General features: G+C 57.5%; 1 protein-coding gene and 1 long non-coding RNA gene across 3 annotated transcripts; one reads left to right on the top strand and one right to left on the bottom strand.

The window, feature by feature from the left end:
• On the top strand, nt 1,150-3,239 carry LOC102171283. Its single transcript, XR_310941.3, has 3 exons — nt 1,150-1,241; nt 1,445-1,566; nt 1,927-3,239. It is a non-coding gene; the product is annotated as an uncharacterized LOC102171283 (long non-coding RNA).
• On the bottom strand, nt 5,159-17,423 carry ZBTB47 (zinc finger and BTB domain containing 47). 2 transcript variants are annotated; one of them, XM_018066825.1, is made up of 6 exons: nt 17,267-17,423; nt 11,223-12,776; nt 9,448-9,595; nt 8,049-8,164; nt 7,289-7,433; nt 5,159-7,102 (listed from the first exon to the last, which is right to left on the bottom strand). In XM_018066825.1, the coding sequence occupies exons 1-6, from the start codon at nt 17,267-17,269 to the stop codon at nt 6,744-6,746; spliced, it is 2,325 nt and encodes a 774-aa protein (XP_017922314.1). In that variant the 5' UTR covers nt 17,270-17,423; the 3' UTR covers nt 5,159-6,743. The 2 variants fall into 2 exon arrangements, with proteins under 2 accessions (XP_017922314.1, XP_017922315.1); XM_018066826.1 differs by lacking the exon at nt 17,267-17,423 and adding an exon at nt 15,150-15,185.

The following is an 18,143-nucleotide window of genomic DNA, read 5'->3' as shown; positions in this document are numbered from 1 at the left end:
GCTGTGATTCGAAAGCAGAATCCCACTGCTGTGTGATTCTGTGGTTTGGTGTTAGGGCAGAATCACACAGTACCACTCACTGTGGTTCTGTGTCCCTGCGAATACACAGGCACAGCGTTTCACATTGTAAGCTGTCAGACGTGCTAGATTCAATTTGGAGGTTCAACTATTTTAGGTGTTAAAAACCCCAGGGATCAAAAAACTAACAAACTAACAAACTAAACTAACAAAAAGTTACACTCAGAGTTGAATATTCCAGAAAAGCTGTCTATGCTCAGTTCTTCGTCCGTCCTAAGCTTGACCTGAGCCTGCCCAGCCTTGGGGCCCCTACACCTGTCTAGCATCTGAGGAATCCGGGTAGAGGTCTGGGGCAGCCAGTCCCAATGCCCACCCTGCTCTGGACTCCTGACTGCCTCCCCCCGCTCCACAACATGCACACACACATCAGCCTCAGCCACCAAGATTAACTTGTTCCCCAAGTGCCAGAGGCTGCAGCTGTGGGTTAAATTTAGCCCCCAGGACACTGGTGTGAACTGTTATGGGGCATTCTCCTATCATTCCTGAGTCACTTGTTTATAACCTCAGGCTTGAGGGGCGGGGGGATTAGCCAGGGGGGCTTAGTCTGGGCCAGGACTGAGTCACCACCCCGTTTTGTGATCCCAGTGATGTCAGTGCCTGTCCCTCCTGAGCAGTGCTTTCAACCATTGCTTGCTGACCCCTCTAGCAGGTCTCAGAGAGACACAGCACCTAGGTAGGATCACCTAGAAATAATCCTGTCTGTCTTCCGGGAAGGGCAAAGGCTCACCCAGGGGCCTCCAGCCCAGCCCTATACTGCAGAACATTTCCATTCAGCACCGTCAGTGAGGAGACCAGGTTCTGAGAGGCTCAGCCATGTCACACAGCTGGCAAGTCACACAGCTGGCAAGTGGCTGATCCAGGATTCAAAGCAGATCTGCCCACCTCCAAAGACTGTGGGAATCCCTCCCTGCCTTGCTGATTCCAAAGAAAATGTCTGTTAATTGTCGTCTCACTTTCCAAAGACCAGGACAGAAGGTACTGGCTGAACAATTAACTTATATTTATCAGATGATTCAATGGCATATTTTTAGATTATGATGAGTCCCATGGTGCTCACTTCCTACCAGGCATTCTACTAGAATGTTTATATGTGGCTCATCCATTCATCGAGAACCTACTGTGCACTATTCTAAATGTTGAGGATTCAGCAGTGAACACATCGAGTAAGAATTCCTGTCTTTTTGGTGCTTAATTTCAGCTGAGGGAAGGGGAACAGCAACAAGTAATAGTTATACAGGGTGTCAGATGATAACTGCTGTGGTAACAGGTAGCTGGGAAGGGGGCATGGGAAGTGATGGGTGGCAGAGGTCACACTTTTAAATGGAATAGTCAGGATGGACTCACTGAGTGGACTATGCTTGAGCAGGTTTAAACCATGGAGGAGGAGGATTCCAAGCAGGGGAACAGCTTGAGCTAAGGCCCTGAGGCAGGACCACACCTGTCCTGTTCCAAGAACAGCAAGGAAGCCAATGAGCAATGAACGAGGAGGTGAGTAGGAGATAAGGGCCGAGAGGTAAGAGGGGATGGTATCATGTATGACCAGTGTACAGATGGGTATTTTTGCCCTCTGTGAAATGGGGAACCGCTGTTTATTTTTAAATTATAATTATGGGGAATGCAAACATTTCCAGCGAGAGAGTAATATACTGATCTCTCATGTACTGAGCACCCTCTTTCAACACCTATCAAGTCATGAAGTCATGGCCAGTCCTGTATCATCCCTGCCCCTCTCATTCTGGTTTCACCCAAGGACATGCCCAGGGATCACATGTGGGAGGGAGAAAGCATGACTCCAGGGCTTGATGTTGATCAGAGGGAACTGTCACTTCATTTCATCCTTCTAAACAGCATTGGGCTCCTCAACAGAAATGCCAGCGTCTAAAATTCTGAGGGAAGTCATTTCCAGCCTGAATTTTACACCCAGGGAGATACAGTCAAGCTCTTCAGAATGTCATTCCTGGAAGTGGTCTGGAGGAGAAGGTAAATGTTAGGGTTAGGAAAAAGGAGTCCACTAAGACATAAACCTTTTAGAAGTTAAAGATCTCTGCAGTGAACTCAAAAGGACATAGTCTCAGCAAAGAGGGACAGGGGATGACAGGCTGGGGGAGGCTGTTAGGCAGTTTCTCAAGTCTCCTTGTGGGAAGCTGGTTGCACTGTGTGTTCCTAGGGTTATCTTCCTGTACCGCTCCTTGGTTATGAGAGTGATGCAATGGATGGAACACTCGCTGTTTGCACATACTGGAAGGAAAGCTGCATTTATGACAAGGGGTTTGGGAATGTAGCAGTGATAAAACACCTAGAAACCAAAGTAAATTATGTTTAAAAGAGCCAAAAGTAAAAAGTTATGAGAAAGGAAATGGAATCATATTGTATTATATGGCTTGGTTGAGATCAGTGTCTACATAGTCATAATAATGTAGATACTAAGTATTAATCTAACCTCAAATAGTAACATAACCATGTTCGGAGGGAGGGGAATTGTGTATATATTGTTTGTGTGTGTGATGGGAGTGTTGAAGAAATACATCAATAGCCAATGCCTAAAACTGAAAAGAGGAGGAAAGCAGTGTTGGAGGTGTGCTTTCCATGGGCAGGAAAACACCAAAAATACCAACTGAATTGGAACTGCTCACTTATTGGGAGTTGGAAAGGAGGAGATGCAGGGAACTGCAGGTTTAAAAAAAAAAAAAAAAAAGTTCTAGAAATATTTGGCTTCTTCAGCTATGTCCAAATAAAACTTTAATTAAAAAAATAGATATTTTCCTTAGAGGTTCTCTAGAAAACCATGCTGACATCGGACTGTTGCTCACAGCACAGTGGGGCTGCCAGGAAGAGGTGGTATGGAGGCAACGCACTGATGGACAGGTAGCACAGGGGAAACAGGGAGGCCAAATCCCCACCAGACACTGAGCAGGGAGCAGCCAGGCCTGCAGGCCTAGCAGCAAGTGGCACTTTCAGGGTGACTTGAGCAAGCCCCTGTTCCCCTCAGAGAAGTGGGGGTGTGTGGAAGGCAACGTCCTCATCCTGGGGACCTGAACCCCATCCCTGGCCAGTTGGTGAGCCACCCAGCAGCCTCTCTCCTAGTCCCTCCCAGTGTCTGAGACCCCTCAGATACCCTGGTATCTCATCTGAGACCCCTCTCTGGGCATCTGAGACCAAGTGCTACATACATGGTGAGGGGCATTCATTCATTCACCACGTGTCCCCACAGCCTAGAGTTCTATCCCGCATGGAGCCCGGCGCCCCAGCAAAATAATGCTGAGGTCCACGGGGAGAGTTGCTTGCTCCCTCCTCGGAGGCCATGGTCTTCCATCTGAGTTGTTCTCCCAGGCGAAGACACCAAGCTCCTTCAGACCTCAGCCCCTGGCTCTGGAGGTTCCCCAGGAGCCCAGGCCATCCTCAGGAGAGGGAGACGGGACCTGGGGATGCGCCGGGCACAGGTGTCCATGTGGTCGTTGGCGGCTGCGCTGTCCTCTGTCTCTCTGCGGTCCCCGTCCTTTCAGCCCACGGTCAGGGCGGCATGTGTAAAGAAGAGGCTGGGCCAAGGGACAGTAGTACTGCCTTTATTCCCCTCCACTCTTCTCCTCACCCTCCTGCAGTCCCCCACACACTCTGGGGCTGTGGGATGACCACACAGTGCAGACATCAAGGGTCCACGTACCTGGGCACAGCCGTTTCGCCACTGAGTGCCACCCCCTCGACTGCCGAGGGGTGCCATGTGGGCCATGGCAGCAAGCGTCAGGATCAGAGGCTCAGGCTTTGCCCCCACTGCCCCCCACCCCGAGCCTGGATTCCTAGAACTGTGGTCATGGGGCTTGAATGGTCATCTCTCTGGCCACTCATCCCCAGCTGGCCCAAGCCCAGGGACTACAAGGGGAGCTGGGGAGGGGCAGGCCAGGTTCCGGACTCGAGGCTTGGCCAAGTGGGCTGTGAAGTCCAGCTGGACAGAGCGGCCCTCCTTGGCAGATCTGCAGTGGGAGGTAATCATCCCAAGCCCCTTTCCCATCACCAGCCCTGGGAAGTGGGTGTGATGGTCCAAGCCCCTCCCTCCAACATCCAGGTGCTTGTTAATTTGTTTTAAAAATTAAAAAGGAAATGTAAAAGCTGGTAAAACAAGAACCCCTATCCATACTGGCACGGCTGAGGTTCCATTATTGCTTCAGACCCTTGTGGTCTGGCCAGAAAGGAGCTCCCACCAACACTGGCCAAAGGGGAAGAGAGCATTTAGCACCAGGGACACAGGGCTCCTGTCCCCGCTAGGACGGGGGCCTCCCAGGAGAGGGGTTGGCCGTGCCCATCTAAGCTATTAATACCATGACCATCTGACCAGTGCCCAGCCTGCTGTCTGGACCCCTCTCGTGCCCTGAGAAGGGAAGCATACAAGAGTAGGAGCCCCGAGTCCTGGGACAAGGTCTCGCCAGCAGCTCCCTACACCCATCTCCAGCCTTTGCTTGTGAAAATCTGACTTCATGGATCAGAGGGCCAGCCTGGCCAGGGCCCCCTAGGCTCTCTAAGGCTGCAGTGACGGTAGCAGGTGACAGGGCCACCAGCTCTAACGGGAGATCCTGATGTCAGCCACAGGGGGTGAGAAGCTCAAGGGAGTCCCAGCCTACAGCCCATTTGGGGAAATCAGACTTTTCTTAGGAAAATGTGGGCCAGCTCTGAAGAGCTGCCAGGCACTGGGACTGGAGGTTGGAAATAGCAAAGGAGAGGGGGAAGTTGGGGGGGGGGACCCTGAGGACGTCATGGAAGCCCAGAGATCAAGGGGTGCAGGAGAAGAAAAGAGCTACAGTAGAGCAGGAGCCTGAGAGGTGCGACCCTGACCCCGTAAGAGGCTAGAACCCTCAGCCTTGGGGTGGGGGAGCTGCAGTGCTGGGAACCAGACAGCGAGCTTTCCTCTCTTGAGGGGGTGCCCAGAGGACAGCAGGGGCATCTGAGGGTACGTACGTAGGCTCTGGCTTGCACTGTTCCTGCTACAGCCCCAAACTCAAACCCTCTAAGCCCAGAGAACAATCTGGGCTGTGTGGCTTGGATTCTAAATCCTCAAATCATTCGGGCTCCTTGGGCTTACCCACATCTGTACAGAATAAAGTGCTTCGTTTATTGATGATTAAAATGTCCCCAGCCCCCTGCCCCAGCGCCATGGACCTTACAAGGAGGTCTGAGGGGTCCCGACCCCCTCAGCCCTTGGGCTGATGGGGCCAGTGCCCCCTCCACCACCCACTGGGCTCAGGCCTCTTCCCACTCCAGCCATGCTGGGAAGGTGGTGGTGTGGGGGTAGTCATGGGGGTTTAAGGTGCAAAGAGTATAACAAACAAAACTGTATAAACACAATAGGAAAGAGCTTAACTAGGAAATATGTAGCTTATGGAACCTTCCTCCCCCTTTTAAAGGCAGGAATCAAGACGTTAAATGACAACAAAAAAAGGATGTCCTATTAGTGCCTGCCTCGTGAGGGCAAGCATTGGGCATAGGCTGGGGCTCTCCCAGCGCCCGCGACCCTGACCCCCCGGGCCTGATCATGCAGGCTCCTTGTGCCATCCATGAGCACAGAGGCCCAGGAGGGACAAGGGTGCTGGATGCCAGCCAGGGGCGGGTTGTGACCAGGCCTAGGGAGTGGAGGAGGCTTGCTCTGCCTTCAGGGAGCAGACAGACACAGACACACACATCTCTAGTGTGGGAGATGCAGCTGGGGCAGCTGGTGAGGGATGGGGTGCTCTGTGAACAGCTGCCCTGGCCTCCGCCCCACTGATAGCACCTTGAAACCTCAGAACATTGGCCCAAGCCTCCTCCTTAGGGGCCTGCCCCTGGGGTCCACCCATCTGCAGGGGCTCCTGGGCAGCAGGCCCTGGGAGCTGGTGCTGTGGGAGCCAGCCCGTCTGTCCACCAGGGCCTGGCCCACAACAGCCTGAGGCCCAGCGGCTTCTGGGGACATCTTCTCCAGGACCCAGGGCCCTCGGTGCAGCCTAGTGCAGGTCGGGGATCCCTGTGCCTGCCGCAGGGTTGTGAATGGGGAAAGCAAATGTCTGGGGTCCAGCCCCTGCCCGCCCCACACCCCCCTGACCCTCCCTATGCAGAGCTGCAGTCTTCGCGCCTCGCCACAGCCTCCCGGCATGCTCCCAGGGCATCCAGGCTCAAGCCCCTGCCTGGATATCTGCAGCCCTCACACTGGGTCCACACCTCCTCCAAAGGGGGATGGCACCCCAACTTCTCCCCAAACCCTCCAGGATATGAGGCGCAAGTTAGGGGGCCCAGGAGAGGCGCGGATAAGTGGCTGAAGGTGATCTGGGCTGGGCCACCCCCCTCCCTCTGGCATAGGCCTCAGCAGAGTGACCAGTCACACCTGCTCCCTGGGCCCCTGTCCCCCCTACCTGCCGCCTCCAGCGCCCCCCTCACCTGGAGGGGGATACTGCCAATGGTTTCCTCTCTTTTCTTTATCCTTCACTTCCCAAAAAACAAACAACAAAAAAAGTAAAGGCTTCAAGAAGTCACTGAAAGGGGGCACTTGGTAGCGAGGTGTCCTCGGCCAGCTCTGGGGGCTGCCAGCCTGCACACCCCCCAGGGTCAGGGGCCTCAGGGCGAGGCCGGTGTCCAGCCAACTCCAGAGGTGTCACTGCCCCCAAGGAGGAGGGGAGGGTCCTGGGCCCCTTGCAGCAGGCAGGCAGTTAGTTGTTGGTGCTCAGCCTCCCGCTGCCCGGGCTGGAGGCTGTGGGGAAGAGTGGCGGCGGGGGCGGCAGGTGCGGCGGGGGTGGCAGGGTCTGTGGCAGCCCGGGCAGCAGGGGCAGCGCCTGGGGCGGGGCGGGGGACAGGCCCGGGGCCGCGGGGGCGCCGTCGCTGGCCATGGGGTGGCTGACACGGAAGCACTTCTCCTTGTGCGCCTTGAGCATGTTGGAGAAACGGAAGCGCTGGCCGCACACGTCGCAGGGGTAGGGCTTCTCGCCGGTGTGCGTGCGCCGGTGCCGCTTCATGTTGGGCCGGCTGGTGAAGCTCTTGCCGCAGATTTCGCAGATGTACGGCTTCTCTCCTGCAGGGTGGGTGGGGATGGGCCTAGGAGAGTTGCTGGGGGGACACCACGCCCTCCACCCCCAACCTGTGAGCCAGCCTCCCTCACCCGACCTTGGGAGTCAGGGAGGCCAGGGCTTAGCGTCAGAAAAGGGCAGAGAAGGATGCCCGCTACGGCGCGGAGTCCATCGCCGTTGGACATGGGTACCTGTGTGGGTCTTCATATGCTCATCAAAGTACTGCTTCATGTTGAAGTCTTTGCCACACCACTGGCACATGAACTGCTTGTGGCCGATGTGGATGCTCATGTGTGACCGCAGCTGGTACTTGTACTGGAAGCGCTCATTGCAGTTCTGAGGGCAGGGTGGGGTGGGGGCAAGACCCAGGGCAGAGCAGGGGAGTAACCTTCAGGGAGGGAAGTGCTGGTCTCCAGCTAACAGGTCCGTGGAAGGACTCACAGCGGGAGGGACTCCTGGGCAAGGAGGGGTGGATGCCAAGACCGGCTGAGGTGCTTCTGGGGTGGGGCAGCGCACGGGCACAGGTAGAGAGGCCCAGGCAGGAATGGGGCTCAGCAAGTGGGAAAAGGCCCCAGAGTGGAGGGAGCCCTTGTGCTTAAGACTCTCCATCCTTCCTCCTTGTCCAAAGGCCTCCCTCAGCCCCACCTGCAACTCTATCTCTGATCTCTGCCTAAGATGTATCTTTCTCCACCTCTCCAGAAAGCCTGTCCTACGGTTCCAACCGACGCAGACTTCCCACCCTGAACATGCAGCATTGAGACAGGGAGAGGAAGCAGGGGTATGTGGTAGGGGGGTTGTAGGTGGGCAACCAGGGAAGGATGCAAACAACAGGAGGGCCCCCTCTCTTTCTGCACCCTATACTCCAGTCCCCCCACCCCCTGGTTTTTAAGCTGCTGTTGCCCCTGATCCCTGCCCTGTTCAGGGTGGTCCCTGGGGCGGAAGTGGACTCACCTCGCATCTGAACGGCTTCTCCCCGGAGTGCTGCAGGGAGTGCACCTTGAGAGACATGCTGCGTTTGAAGGACTTCCCACAGGTCTCGCAGGTGAAGGGCATGTCCTTGGTGTGGGCTACGGGGCAGGCACCATGGCCATGACATCTTGGGGGGGACCCATCTGGCTTCTCCCAGGGGACCCCTGCTGGACCACCCGCCACGCTGAGCCTTGAACCCACCTTCTGGGGCACTATCTACCCTGGGACCTGCCCCATGGCCTCTGTCCCCCAGGCAAGGTCCTTCCCCATCCCTCCCTGTCCCTCCCCTCCACACCCCCTGCTAGGTCTCTGCTCAGACAAGCACAGAGGCCTTCATGGTTCTTTAGCCTCGGCTCAAATCCTGGCCCAGCTGCTGGTTCCCTGCATGGCTGCTGTGAGCCTCAGTGAGTCTCAGCATCCTCTTCTATAAAAACAGGAAGAGTGGTCCTGGCTCTCCAAGGTGGCTGGGTTTTACAGAGGATGGCACCTGTAAAGGCCTCAGCCTTGGGTCCCCTGCCATCCAGAAGGAGTTATCTGCACTCCCCGCCAAAACAAACTCCAAGGAAGATGTGGGAGGAAGCAATTGGAGACAGGGAGAGCCCCCCTCACAGTTCAGAGCTGGGGAATCCAAGCCCAGGAAGGACCACCAGTCCTGGGTTACCTAGCTTGCTCCTGGTTGATACCTACACCCCAGGTTCCCAGCTCCCAGTCAGTTCATACTGGAAGCCTCCAGAACTGTCTGGTAGAGAAAGAGCATCGGGCTTGGCCAGGGCTCACTCTCTCCCTGGCTAGACAGTGAGGAGAGCCCCAGCCCCCAAGTGGGCAAAGAAAGGAGGGCAACCCAGACACCAGACTCAGCCAGGCCCACCTAGAGGGAAGGGACAGCCATGCCCAAGGTAGCGAAGTGGCCCAAGACACACTTGTGTCCAGGTATGACCCCTGGGAGGAGGGTTGCATTCAGAGAAGTCTGAAGCCCTGTCAGGAGCACAGCTGTCCTCAGACTGAGACAGGGGCTGTGTCAGCCCACACAGCAAGCACTCTGTGTAATTTAGCACAAGGTGCTCTGGTGGACCCAGCCCCGTGTTGGGATGGCAGCCTGGCTAGCAGTGTGCTAGCTGGATTCTGGTCTCCACCTGCCCTCCTGTCATGAGCCCTTGTGCCGTGTGCAACCTGCCCAACCGTACATGGCAGCCCTGGCCCCAGACTAGCCCTCCCCCCTCCCCGGTCCCACTGCCCCATCCACTGTCCCCGCCCCACCTCCCAGCTACTTGGCGCCTTCTCATCCCTTTATATTGTCCCTGGATGTGAAAGACTTCCTAGCACACCCAGCAGCTGGCCCAGCTTGGACCTTGGGCTCGTTCTGCCACAGGCCTAGACTTACCAACCATATGCTTGCGCACGTGAGCCATGGTGTAGAACTTCTTCTCACAAATTTCACAGGAGAACTTCTTTTCTGCATAGCCATGCACAATTTTATTGTGCTCGTGGAGGGACCAGAGCTTCTTAAAAGCTTTGCCACATGTCACACACTGTGGAATGAGAAGACTTTAGGCCCTGGGTCAGGACCATGTGACCTAGGACAAGTCACTGTCTCTCTCTAGGCCTCAGTTTCCTCACCTGAACTGTGCTCGAGAGAGAGGTCTTGATGGCCAAGGACCAGCTACGTTTGATATTCTGAGAGTCAGGGGTGGTAAATCCCTAAATATTTTTACCCACCTGTCCACCCGCCCAGGGCTGCAGCCTGGGGCCCTCCCTCCTCATCCTGAACTCACTTGGGTCATGGGCCACCTCTTCCATGAAGTCCCTCCTCTGCTCATTTCAACAAAACATCTTTCTACAGAGGGGAGACACATAACTGGCTGAAGGGCCACAGTGGGTGAGGAGGTTACAGTTCAAGGAGGAGCCCCTCGGATAACAGGTCCTGGCAAAGCTGAGACACTATCTTTGCTGCCTTCCCTACTGGGACCCATACCTTGACACCACGGAGAGCCCCAAGGGAACAGGTTCCAAAGGGCTGGGGGACTGCAAGAGATGCAAGGGCCTCTTGGACACGAGATGGTAGTGGGAACCCTGGGGACCACACTCCCCTCCTCCTCGTCTCCTGGGCCCTTAACCCTGCAGTAGGCCAGGGCTTAGGCAGAAATTGGGTCAGGGTACCCAGGGCAGAAGTACAAGCGTCTCTCCCTTTCAGGAAAGAAGCTCAGGGGTGTGCATGTGGAGAGTCACAGGGCAGCCCAGCAGGCAGGCAAGTGGGAGCATGTGCCTGAGGGTGGGGCAGGAATCCAGGTAACCCTCAGGTAACACTTTCTCCAATTAGCAATTAGTTCGGGCAATTAGCATCACCTACCTACTGCCCCTCAACCTCACTCTCAGCCAGAAAAGGCAAAAAATCACTTGGCTGGCCTTGTGCTGTCTTCACCCTGAAAGGCCAGGCTGGCCCAGATGCAGGCTGGCTCAAGGCTTGGCAGTCAGCCCAGCTCCCCTGTTTGGCCCCAGCAGCCTTCCTGTTGGGCCCCCTGCACTTCCCGAACTGCTCATCCAGTCCCTCTTCCCCATGCCCAGGCCAGCTGGTACCTCCAAAGAGCTAAATGAAGGGGTTTCCTCCCGCCTGGCTGCCCCTTGCTCCACTCAGCCCTTGCAGTAAGTGGAAAATGGCGCCCCCTTCCGGGCAAACCCCTCCTCCCCTCTGTGCTTTCCTGCACAGCTCAATCTACCAAACTATATACCTGGGGGCCCTGCTGGCCTTGCAGCAGTCCAAAGATTTACAAAAACACTGACTCATCCCTCCTCAGAGCTGGCTGTCCCCCAGCCTCACATGCTCAGACAACTCTCTTCTGAGTCCCTGCTCCCCTCTGCCTCTCTGGCAAGGGTACTGTTTGTTCCAATCCTTTCTGCACATCTCTGCTCTTGCGGAAGCCCAGCTCTATCTGCCTCCTCCAGGAAGCTCTCCCTGATGTCACCCCCTGAGCTCTCACCACCCTGGGCTCACCCTTGGGCCGTGGCTGGTCCCACTGTTCCTGGGGTGGGGTTGGGGAGTGGGGGCTGAGCCTGCCCTCTGCAGACAGTGCAGACAACGCGGGCCACAGGAACCCAGGGCCCAGTTCTGGCCCGGCTCAGCCTGGATGCCTGCCCCCTGCAGGCCCCTTGGAGGCCCACCTGGATGTTGCGTTCGCAGTCTGTCTGCCGGTGCAGCAGCAGCTCACTCTCTAGCAGGAAGCGCTTGCCGCACTGGTCGCAGATCTGCATGCGGCTGTGGGTCACGTTCATGTGCTTCTCCATGTACCAACGGTTGTTGAAAACGCGCGGGCACTTCTGGCACGGATGGTGCTGTTTTTCCTCCAGCTTCACCTTGGCCCCCAGCCCATCGGCTGCCTGTGGCCCTCGGGAGCCAGGAGTGGGAGCCACTCCTGCAGGTGGCTTTGGCCGCTTCCCGCCCCGCCGCCCGGCCTCCTCTGGCTCAGGGGGGCCACGGCGCCGGGCGGACCTCGTGGCCATGCGACTGTGGGCAGGGGGCTCTGCCCGGCCGCTGCGGCGCCCCAACCCCCCCTGCCTGCCCCCTGCCTCCCCGTCCTCCTCATCTTCCTCCTCCTCTGAGCTCTCCTGATCCTGCTCGCTGTGCCCCTCCTCTTCCTCCTCCTCTTCCTCCTGTTGCTCGCTGTGCCCTTCCTCCTCCTCATCCTCCTCATCCTCCCCCTGACTGCCACCCTCCTCCTCCTCCTCCTCTGCTCCACTGCCTCCTCCCTCCTCTTCCTCCTCCTCCTCCTCTTCCTCCTCCTCCTCCTCCTCCTCCTCCTCCTCTTCCGAGTGTCTCTGCAGCCCATCCTCCCGGCCCAGCACCATGGTGGCCGGGCCAGTGGCAGTGCCTGGCTTGCCCTCGGGCCCTGTGGACACGTGCAGTGTCTGGTTGTTGAGGTTCACCTCCACGATGATCTGGGACTGCTCCCGCCGGCTATAGGTGCCAGAACCCCCGAGCTCTTCCTCCAGCTCCTCCCCACCCTCCAGCTTGCACAAGCTGGCCGGGGGCCCACCAGCCTCTTCAACGCCACCCTCTTTCTCCTCCTTGAAGAAGGGCTGAGCCGGCCCGAGGGCGGCAGGCACCGTGCCACCTGTGGCCCCAGCCCCGTCCTCGACGCGCACGGAGTAGGGGTCGGGGCCCTCTCGGGCGTAGATCTTGGGCAGGCCTGGGGCGTCAGCCTCCTGCTTGATGTCACAGTAGTAGGTTGGCGCAGCCGGGGTGCAGCCAGCAGCCGGCTGGGCGAGGGCCACGGCGCCGGGGCCCGGGGGGCCGAGGGAGCGGGCATCTAGCAGCTCCTGGCAGGACGCGGCGATGTCGGCCATCTGCAGCAGTGAGGCAGCACTCAGCACTTCGTGGACGTTGGCTGCGTTGACCAGCAGCTTGGACGTGTAGATGAAGTTGAGGATCTGCTGCAGGCCGCCAGGCGCCAGTGCCTCCAGGGACAGCTCCACGCGCTGCAGCTGCTTGTTCTGGGTGAAGAGCGAGTGGAAGAACTGGCTGTAGGCGGCCAGCACGCCCTTGTGGGCCGGGAAGACGCTGCGCTGGGGCACCAGCACCAAGTCCACGTCGCACAGGTCAGGCTGGAAGAGGCGCTGCTCGTTCAGGCGGCCCATCAAGCAAGCGAAGTGCAGTGCCACGTCCTCCACCAGCGAGAACTCGGCCGCTGGTGAGTCCGTTGTCTTCTCAACCAGCAACTGCGGGGCCGAGGGCACAGGTCAGGTCGAGGCCAGCCAGGAGGTGCCCCCCACCCCCTATCACTCTTGGTTCCACGTGACAGAGAAGGTGCCGAAACTCAAGCAAAGACGATGGGGAACCAGGATTCAAGGCCGAGTCAGCTGTCCCTCAGAGCTTAAACTCCTGAGGCTGCGTATCAGCTCCTGGGTCAGTGGCTGACTTTTCTGGGCCTCCAGCTGTTCCACTGTGAAATGGGAGCAGCCATCCCGGGAAGGGAAGCGGAAAAGGAGGAAAGGGGAAGGAAAAGGTTCGAGGGGGACCAACCATGCAGGTGGGCCAGGAACCTAGGGGTTTCCTGGGATGCAGGACTTCTGATGCTAAAACCAGGGCCGTCCCCAGCAAAAACAAGGACTGGGTTGTCTCCCCAGAGGCATCATTTCAGTATTTCTGGTCCCCATGGATTCTCTCCCTGACACTCACTCACAGATAAAACCAATCCTGCCCAGCCCCAGACGCTTTAGGAACAAAAGTCACAGTCACTCTCCTGGAGGCACAGTGGCCAGAGAGAGAGCAGTGAGCTAGGTGACTTCTGTTCCTGAGGTGTTTGGGGTTGGGCAGGATTGGTTTTATCTGTAAGTGAGTGTCAGGGAGAGAATCCACGGGGCCTGGAAATACTGAAAGGATGCCTGAGACGACCCAGTCCTGGTTTGCCAGGAGCCAGCACCGGAGATCCCACCCATGACAAGGTCATGTGGAAGAGATCTGATAAGCAAGGCTTCAGGCCTCGAGGGACCACCCCCCACCCCGACCAGCTCGAGCATCTACCCCAAAACCAGAATCTGTCTGTCTTACTATTTTGTGCCTTTCACCACCTCTCCTGACATGAACAGGGGGCTATTCCTGACCACCTTTCTCTGGAGAAAATCAACTTAGGGCTCTAGCTAATGACTCTCCTGGACATGAGAGGAATATTTCAAATCAAACCCCCTCTGTTAGCATTCTAGCTTGCTTGGCAGGTTTATCCAGACTCCTGCAGCTACGCATGTGATTATTCACAGCCTCCCAACTGTGAGAGGCACGGGAAGCCTAAAACATAGAGCCTTTCAAAGAGTTAAAAACTATTAGAGTAGTGCTGGTGTAGGATTTCATTATTGGGCCAATGCTTGTTGCTAAGTTCCCATATCTCTTATCCACTGTGCACCTGGGAGTGCATTAGTTAACATAGTTGGAATGTAAGAAAAACAAGTGTAGCCTTGAATTAACCACATCAGACTTTTGAGCTAATTGGTTTTTTCTTGTAACTCACTGCACCTTTGCTCCATGAGAAATGTAACTCTGTTTAGCATTTTCTGAGGCTGATATAGATTAGAAATATAAAGAAAAAACACTTTGAGGGAAAATAAGTTTTCTGGTTGAGCAGCCTTTATCAAAAGAGGGTCATAAAATGTCCACAGGCCTCCAAGGCCAGAAGATAATGTACACAACATCATTTGTGGGAAAGGTATGCAGAAAAAATGCTGGCTTCAATAAGGGCAAAACTGCTGGAGTGTTTGGGCTGATTCTGCATGACCTTGTATCTTTCATTTCCCTCTATGTACAAGTTAAGGTATAAAAGTCCCTTTTGAAAATAAAGTTATGGGCCTCGCTCACCAAAGAAGCTTGGTCTCCCCTTGTCTTTCTTTCTTTCTCTCCTCTATTCCTCTCTCATTCATTCATTCATTCATTTGCCAATGCCGTTTCTCCTAAGTGTTCCCCTGGATCCTGTGGGGGCTGGACCCCGGCACTGGTTTGCTGGGGACGGCCCTGGTTTTAGCATCAAAAGTCCTGCATCCCAAGGCCTATACCAAACCCTTTCCCTCTAGGCCCCCCAGACCCCAGGTCAGGTGTGGTCCAGGCCCAGAGGTTCCCAGATGATGTCATCTTGGTGGAGCCTGAAGGAGGCCTTTGAATCTGATTGGTCAGATTATTAGATCCTTGGGCCACTTTCAGTATCTATGAATTGCCTGGAGCAAGGGCTGGCTTAATTCTTGCTCCCATCACAGCGGCTTCCCCAAAAGGTGAGCAGCACAGACAGGCAGGCTGCCCAGTTCCTTGCATGGATCCAGCGCACAGCAGATATTCAGTTAACATCTATCAGTGACCTGCCTGGTTCTGGCCCTCCTCAGGCCCTGTCCACTAAGTCAGAGCCTCCTACATTTGAGGGTACCTTGTTGCACTGCAAAACCATCAGCTCTCCTACCCTATGCATCTCTCTGGAAGCCTTGGGATGAAACCCCAGTCCCATTCGTCCACAGCCTACCCCTCCCCTTTATGTCAGTCCTTTCAGTCACTTGAATGCGAGGACCTGCCCTGGGCTTCACCCTTCACACCCAGTAGCCCAGGGCAGCACCCACCTCATGCTCTCTTTTTTTTTCAGCAGCTGCAGCTTGCAGGCTCTAGCAGTTGTGGCACACAGGCCCGGCTACCCCGCAGCACGTAGGATCTTCCTGGACCAGGGACTGAACCCATGTTCCCTGTATTGGCAAGCAGATTCCCAACCACTGGACCAGCAGGGAAGTCCACCACCATCTCTCTTGAGTTCCTCCCCAACACCTCCTTTACTCCAGCCAAGAAGCCACTTGTTTGTTCCTCTGTCTCAGGGCTCCTAGCCCATCTAGGTCTAGCCAATCTAACAGGAATAAGGTGCCAACCCCCTTTCATCTCCATCCTCTGACTCATTCTAATTCATCTTCTGGGACCAAACTTTATTACACAGATGGGCTCAGAGTGGGAGGGTCTCGCAGTCAACAGAAGCAGAGCCCCTGGACTCTCAGCCCTGCTGAGGCCACCCAATCTGTGTTGGACTGGATACTAGTCCACGTGGAAGTATTTCTTGGCCTTTAATGACTCAAAAAGCAGGACGAGGCGTCTCGGGACCAGCTGTGCTTCCCCAGACCCCACCAGCACCTCCGGCAACCTGTACCCTCCTCCCTAGAGTGGCTGCCACCTGCAAGTCAGTGAGGGGTCAGGATGCAATTTGGTTGTAACAGAAGTTCCTCAGGGCCTCCAGGGGCCAGAGAGTGGTGGGGAAGTAGCTTGGATAAGGACTTGTCAATGTCAGACCTGTTGTGGGGTACCCATCCCAGGTCCACTGCTCCTTCACAGAATGCCCTCCAGTGCCTATCTGCCATGGGTCAAGGGCAGTGCCTAACATTTCCTGTGTGTACATCTGGTCCCAGGATCCAGTGAAGACTCCTCTGGCCTCAGCAGGGGAGGAAAGGTTAGCCTGGGGGGTAGTGTTGCCCCAGAGACTCCATTTCTGAGGCAATACCCCCAGGCAAGGCTGCACCATCCCTGGCCCTTGAGGGGCCCAAGGATCTTACAACCAGGAGCCCTGACTGGACTTCCTTGACCAGGCACACAGATGCTGCCTGAGTCCTTATGTGGCAGCCCCTCAGTGGGGTATGGCTACCCCCCCCCCACCCCCCGTGGCCTGGTACCTCCCACACAGGGCCCACCAGCTGTGTCTGCCTCTCCAGCCAGATGTGCCAGTTTCCTGAAGCTGTAGATGCCCCTCCCCATCTGGCTGTGCTGGCTGCAGTCACACACCCCAACCCAAGTCCAGGCCAGCTGGGCTAAGACACAAGACCAGAGGAGTGGTCAGGGACTTGTGTTGCCAGGGCATTTCATGCCCTCAAACCCTCCCCCACAAGCCAGGCTGGTGGGGGCAGGCCAGGTGCCAGGGACACCTGCGGAGGCTGCTCACCACCGGCAGAGCCTTCTACTCCTGAGAGGTACCCTGCCTCACCATCACAGAACCACCAGCTAGCTCCCTACCCTGCCCCAGCATCTCCCGGGAGGCCCCAGGATGAAACCTGGGTGTCCATCTGCAGCCCCTACTCCCACCTCAATTCTTCCGTCCCCAGAAAGCAGTGGGTGGACCCAGAATGAGCACAGGGGGCACAGGCTCATGACCTACAGCCTCCTCCTTTTAGGGAGAGAGTATCTGTGCCAGCCTCCTCTCAACTCAGGCCACTCGTCCTTCCCAAGAAACAGGCCCAGAGAGGGCGGGGGACGGGTCCAAGGTCACACAGGAGTTTGGACCAGAGCTGCAGTCGTCCTCCCCCCATCCCGCTTGGCCCAGGAGCCCCGAATCCCCTGGCAGGGCGGCTCCAGCGCCCACGTGGCCCAAGGCCCAGGCGGGAATCCGACCTCCTCCCTCCCCCCATCACCCAGTCCGAGGGCGGCGCCGTCCCCGGCCCAGAGAAGCGCCCCCCTCCGCCCGTGCCTAGCAGGACCTCAGCCTCTCGCGCCCCGGCCCCAACCCCAGGAATTTAACCCCTTCCCAGCCCAGGGCCGCGTCAGAGCTCCGCATTCCCAGCCGGCAGGGACCCAGAGAAGGGGTAGGGGAGAGCCGGCGAGGGCTAAGATCCCTCACACCCCTCCACGCCGAGACGACCGGCTGTTCGCTCGAGAGGGCAGAGCGGGCAGGTGGGCGGATAAGTGGGGGGACAGGCAGGGCCTTGCGTACCATGGTGCCGTGGCGCTGGGGGCTCACAGGGCCCCGCGGGATCGCGCTGCCCCCGGCGGCCAGGCCCGGGCCGCTCCATGTAGCGCCGCGCTGGGGGCCGCCCCCGCGCAGGGCCCCGCGACCATGGCCCCCGGGGGCGCGGCCGGGCGGGCGGAGGCGCAGGGCCGCGGCGAGTGCAGCCGCCGAGCAGCTGCGGCCCCAGAGCCTCAGGCGCGGCGGGCGGGGGGCGCGGGGCGCCGATTGGAGCCCGCGCGTCAGCTGGGGCCGCCGTCTGGACGCTTAAAGGGCCAGGCCGCCCTGCGCGCCGGCGGGGGCGCGGACACGCGTGGTACTCGCCGTCCGGGTGCAGCCAGCCCCGCCTCGGGCAGCCGCGGACTCCGGCCAGGCCCCGCCGCTCCCATCCTAGAAGAAGGTCCCTGGACTCACTCTCTCGCACCGAGCCCCTCTTCCGCCGGGAAGTTCATCCCGGAGTCTAACCTGGGAGCCCTCCAGCTGCGCCACCGAGGTGGGGTCATAGGAGGAGGAGGCACCGAAATGGGGAAGCTGGGCGCTCCCGCGCCCACCAACCAGTTACAGAAAAGGCTTACACCTGCTCCCCTGAGCGACCTCACACTGAGGGACTGAACCCTGCGTATCCTCTCTGGGTCACCATCCCCACCCTCTGACCTGGGCTGCTCTGACCTGAGAGTGAGTCTGGGATCTCAACTGAGCTGACCCCCCACCCCGATCCCAGGGCAGCTCAGGGTTTATGTTATTCGTCTCCAGAACTTGCTTCTTGTCAATCCATACTGATCTGGTGGCTGCCTCTGGCTGCACAGGGACGCCCAGGGCAGGAGATGGGAGAACGAGAACCACAGGGGCATTGATCAAATCCTTT

This window comes from Capra hircus, chromosome 22 (assembly GCF_001704415.2).
Source record: "Capra hircus breed San Clemente chromosome 22, ASM170441v1, whole genome shotgun sequence".
NCBI classification, from domain to species: Eukaryota; Metazoa; Chordata; class Mammalia; order Artiodactyla; family Bovidae; genus Capra; species Capra hircus.
This window is presented reverse-complemented; position numbering and strand designations above follow the sequence as displayed.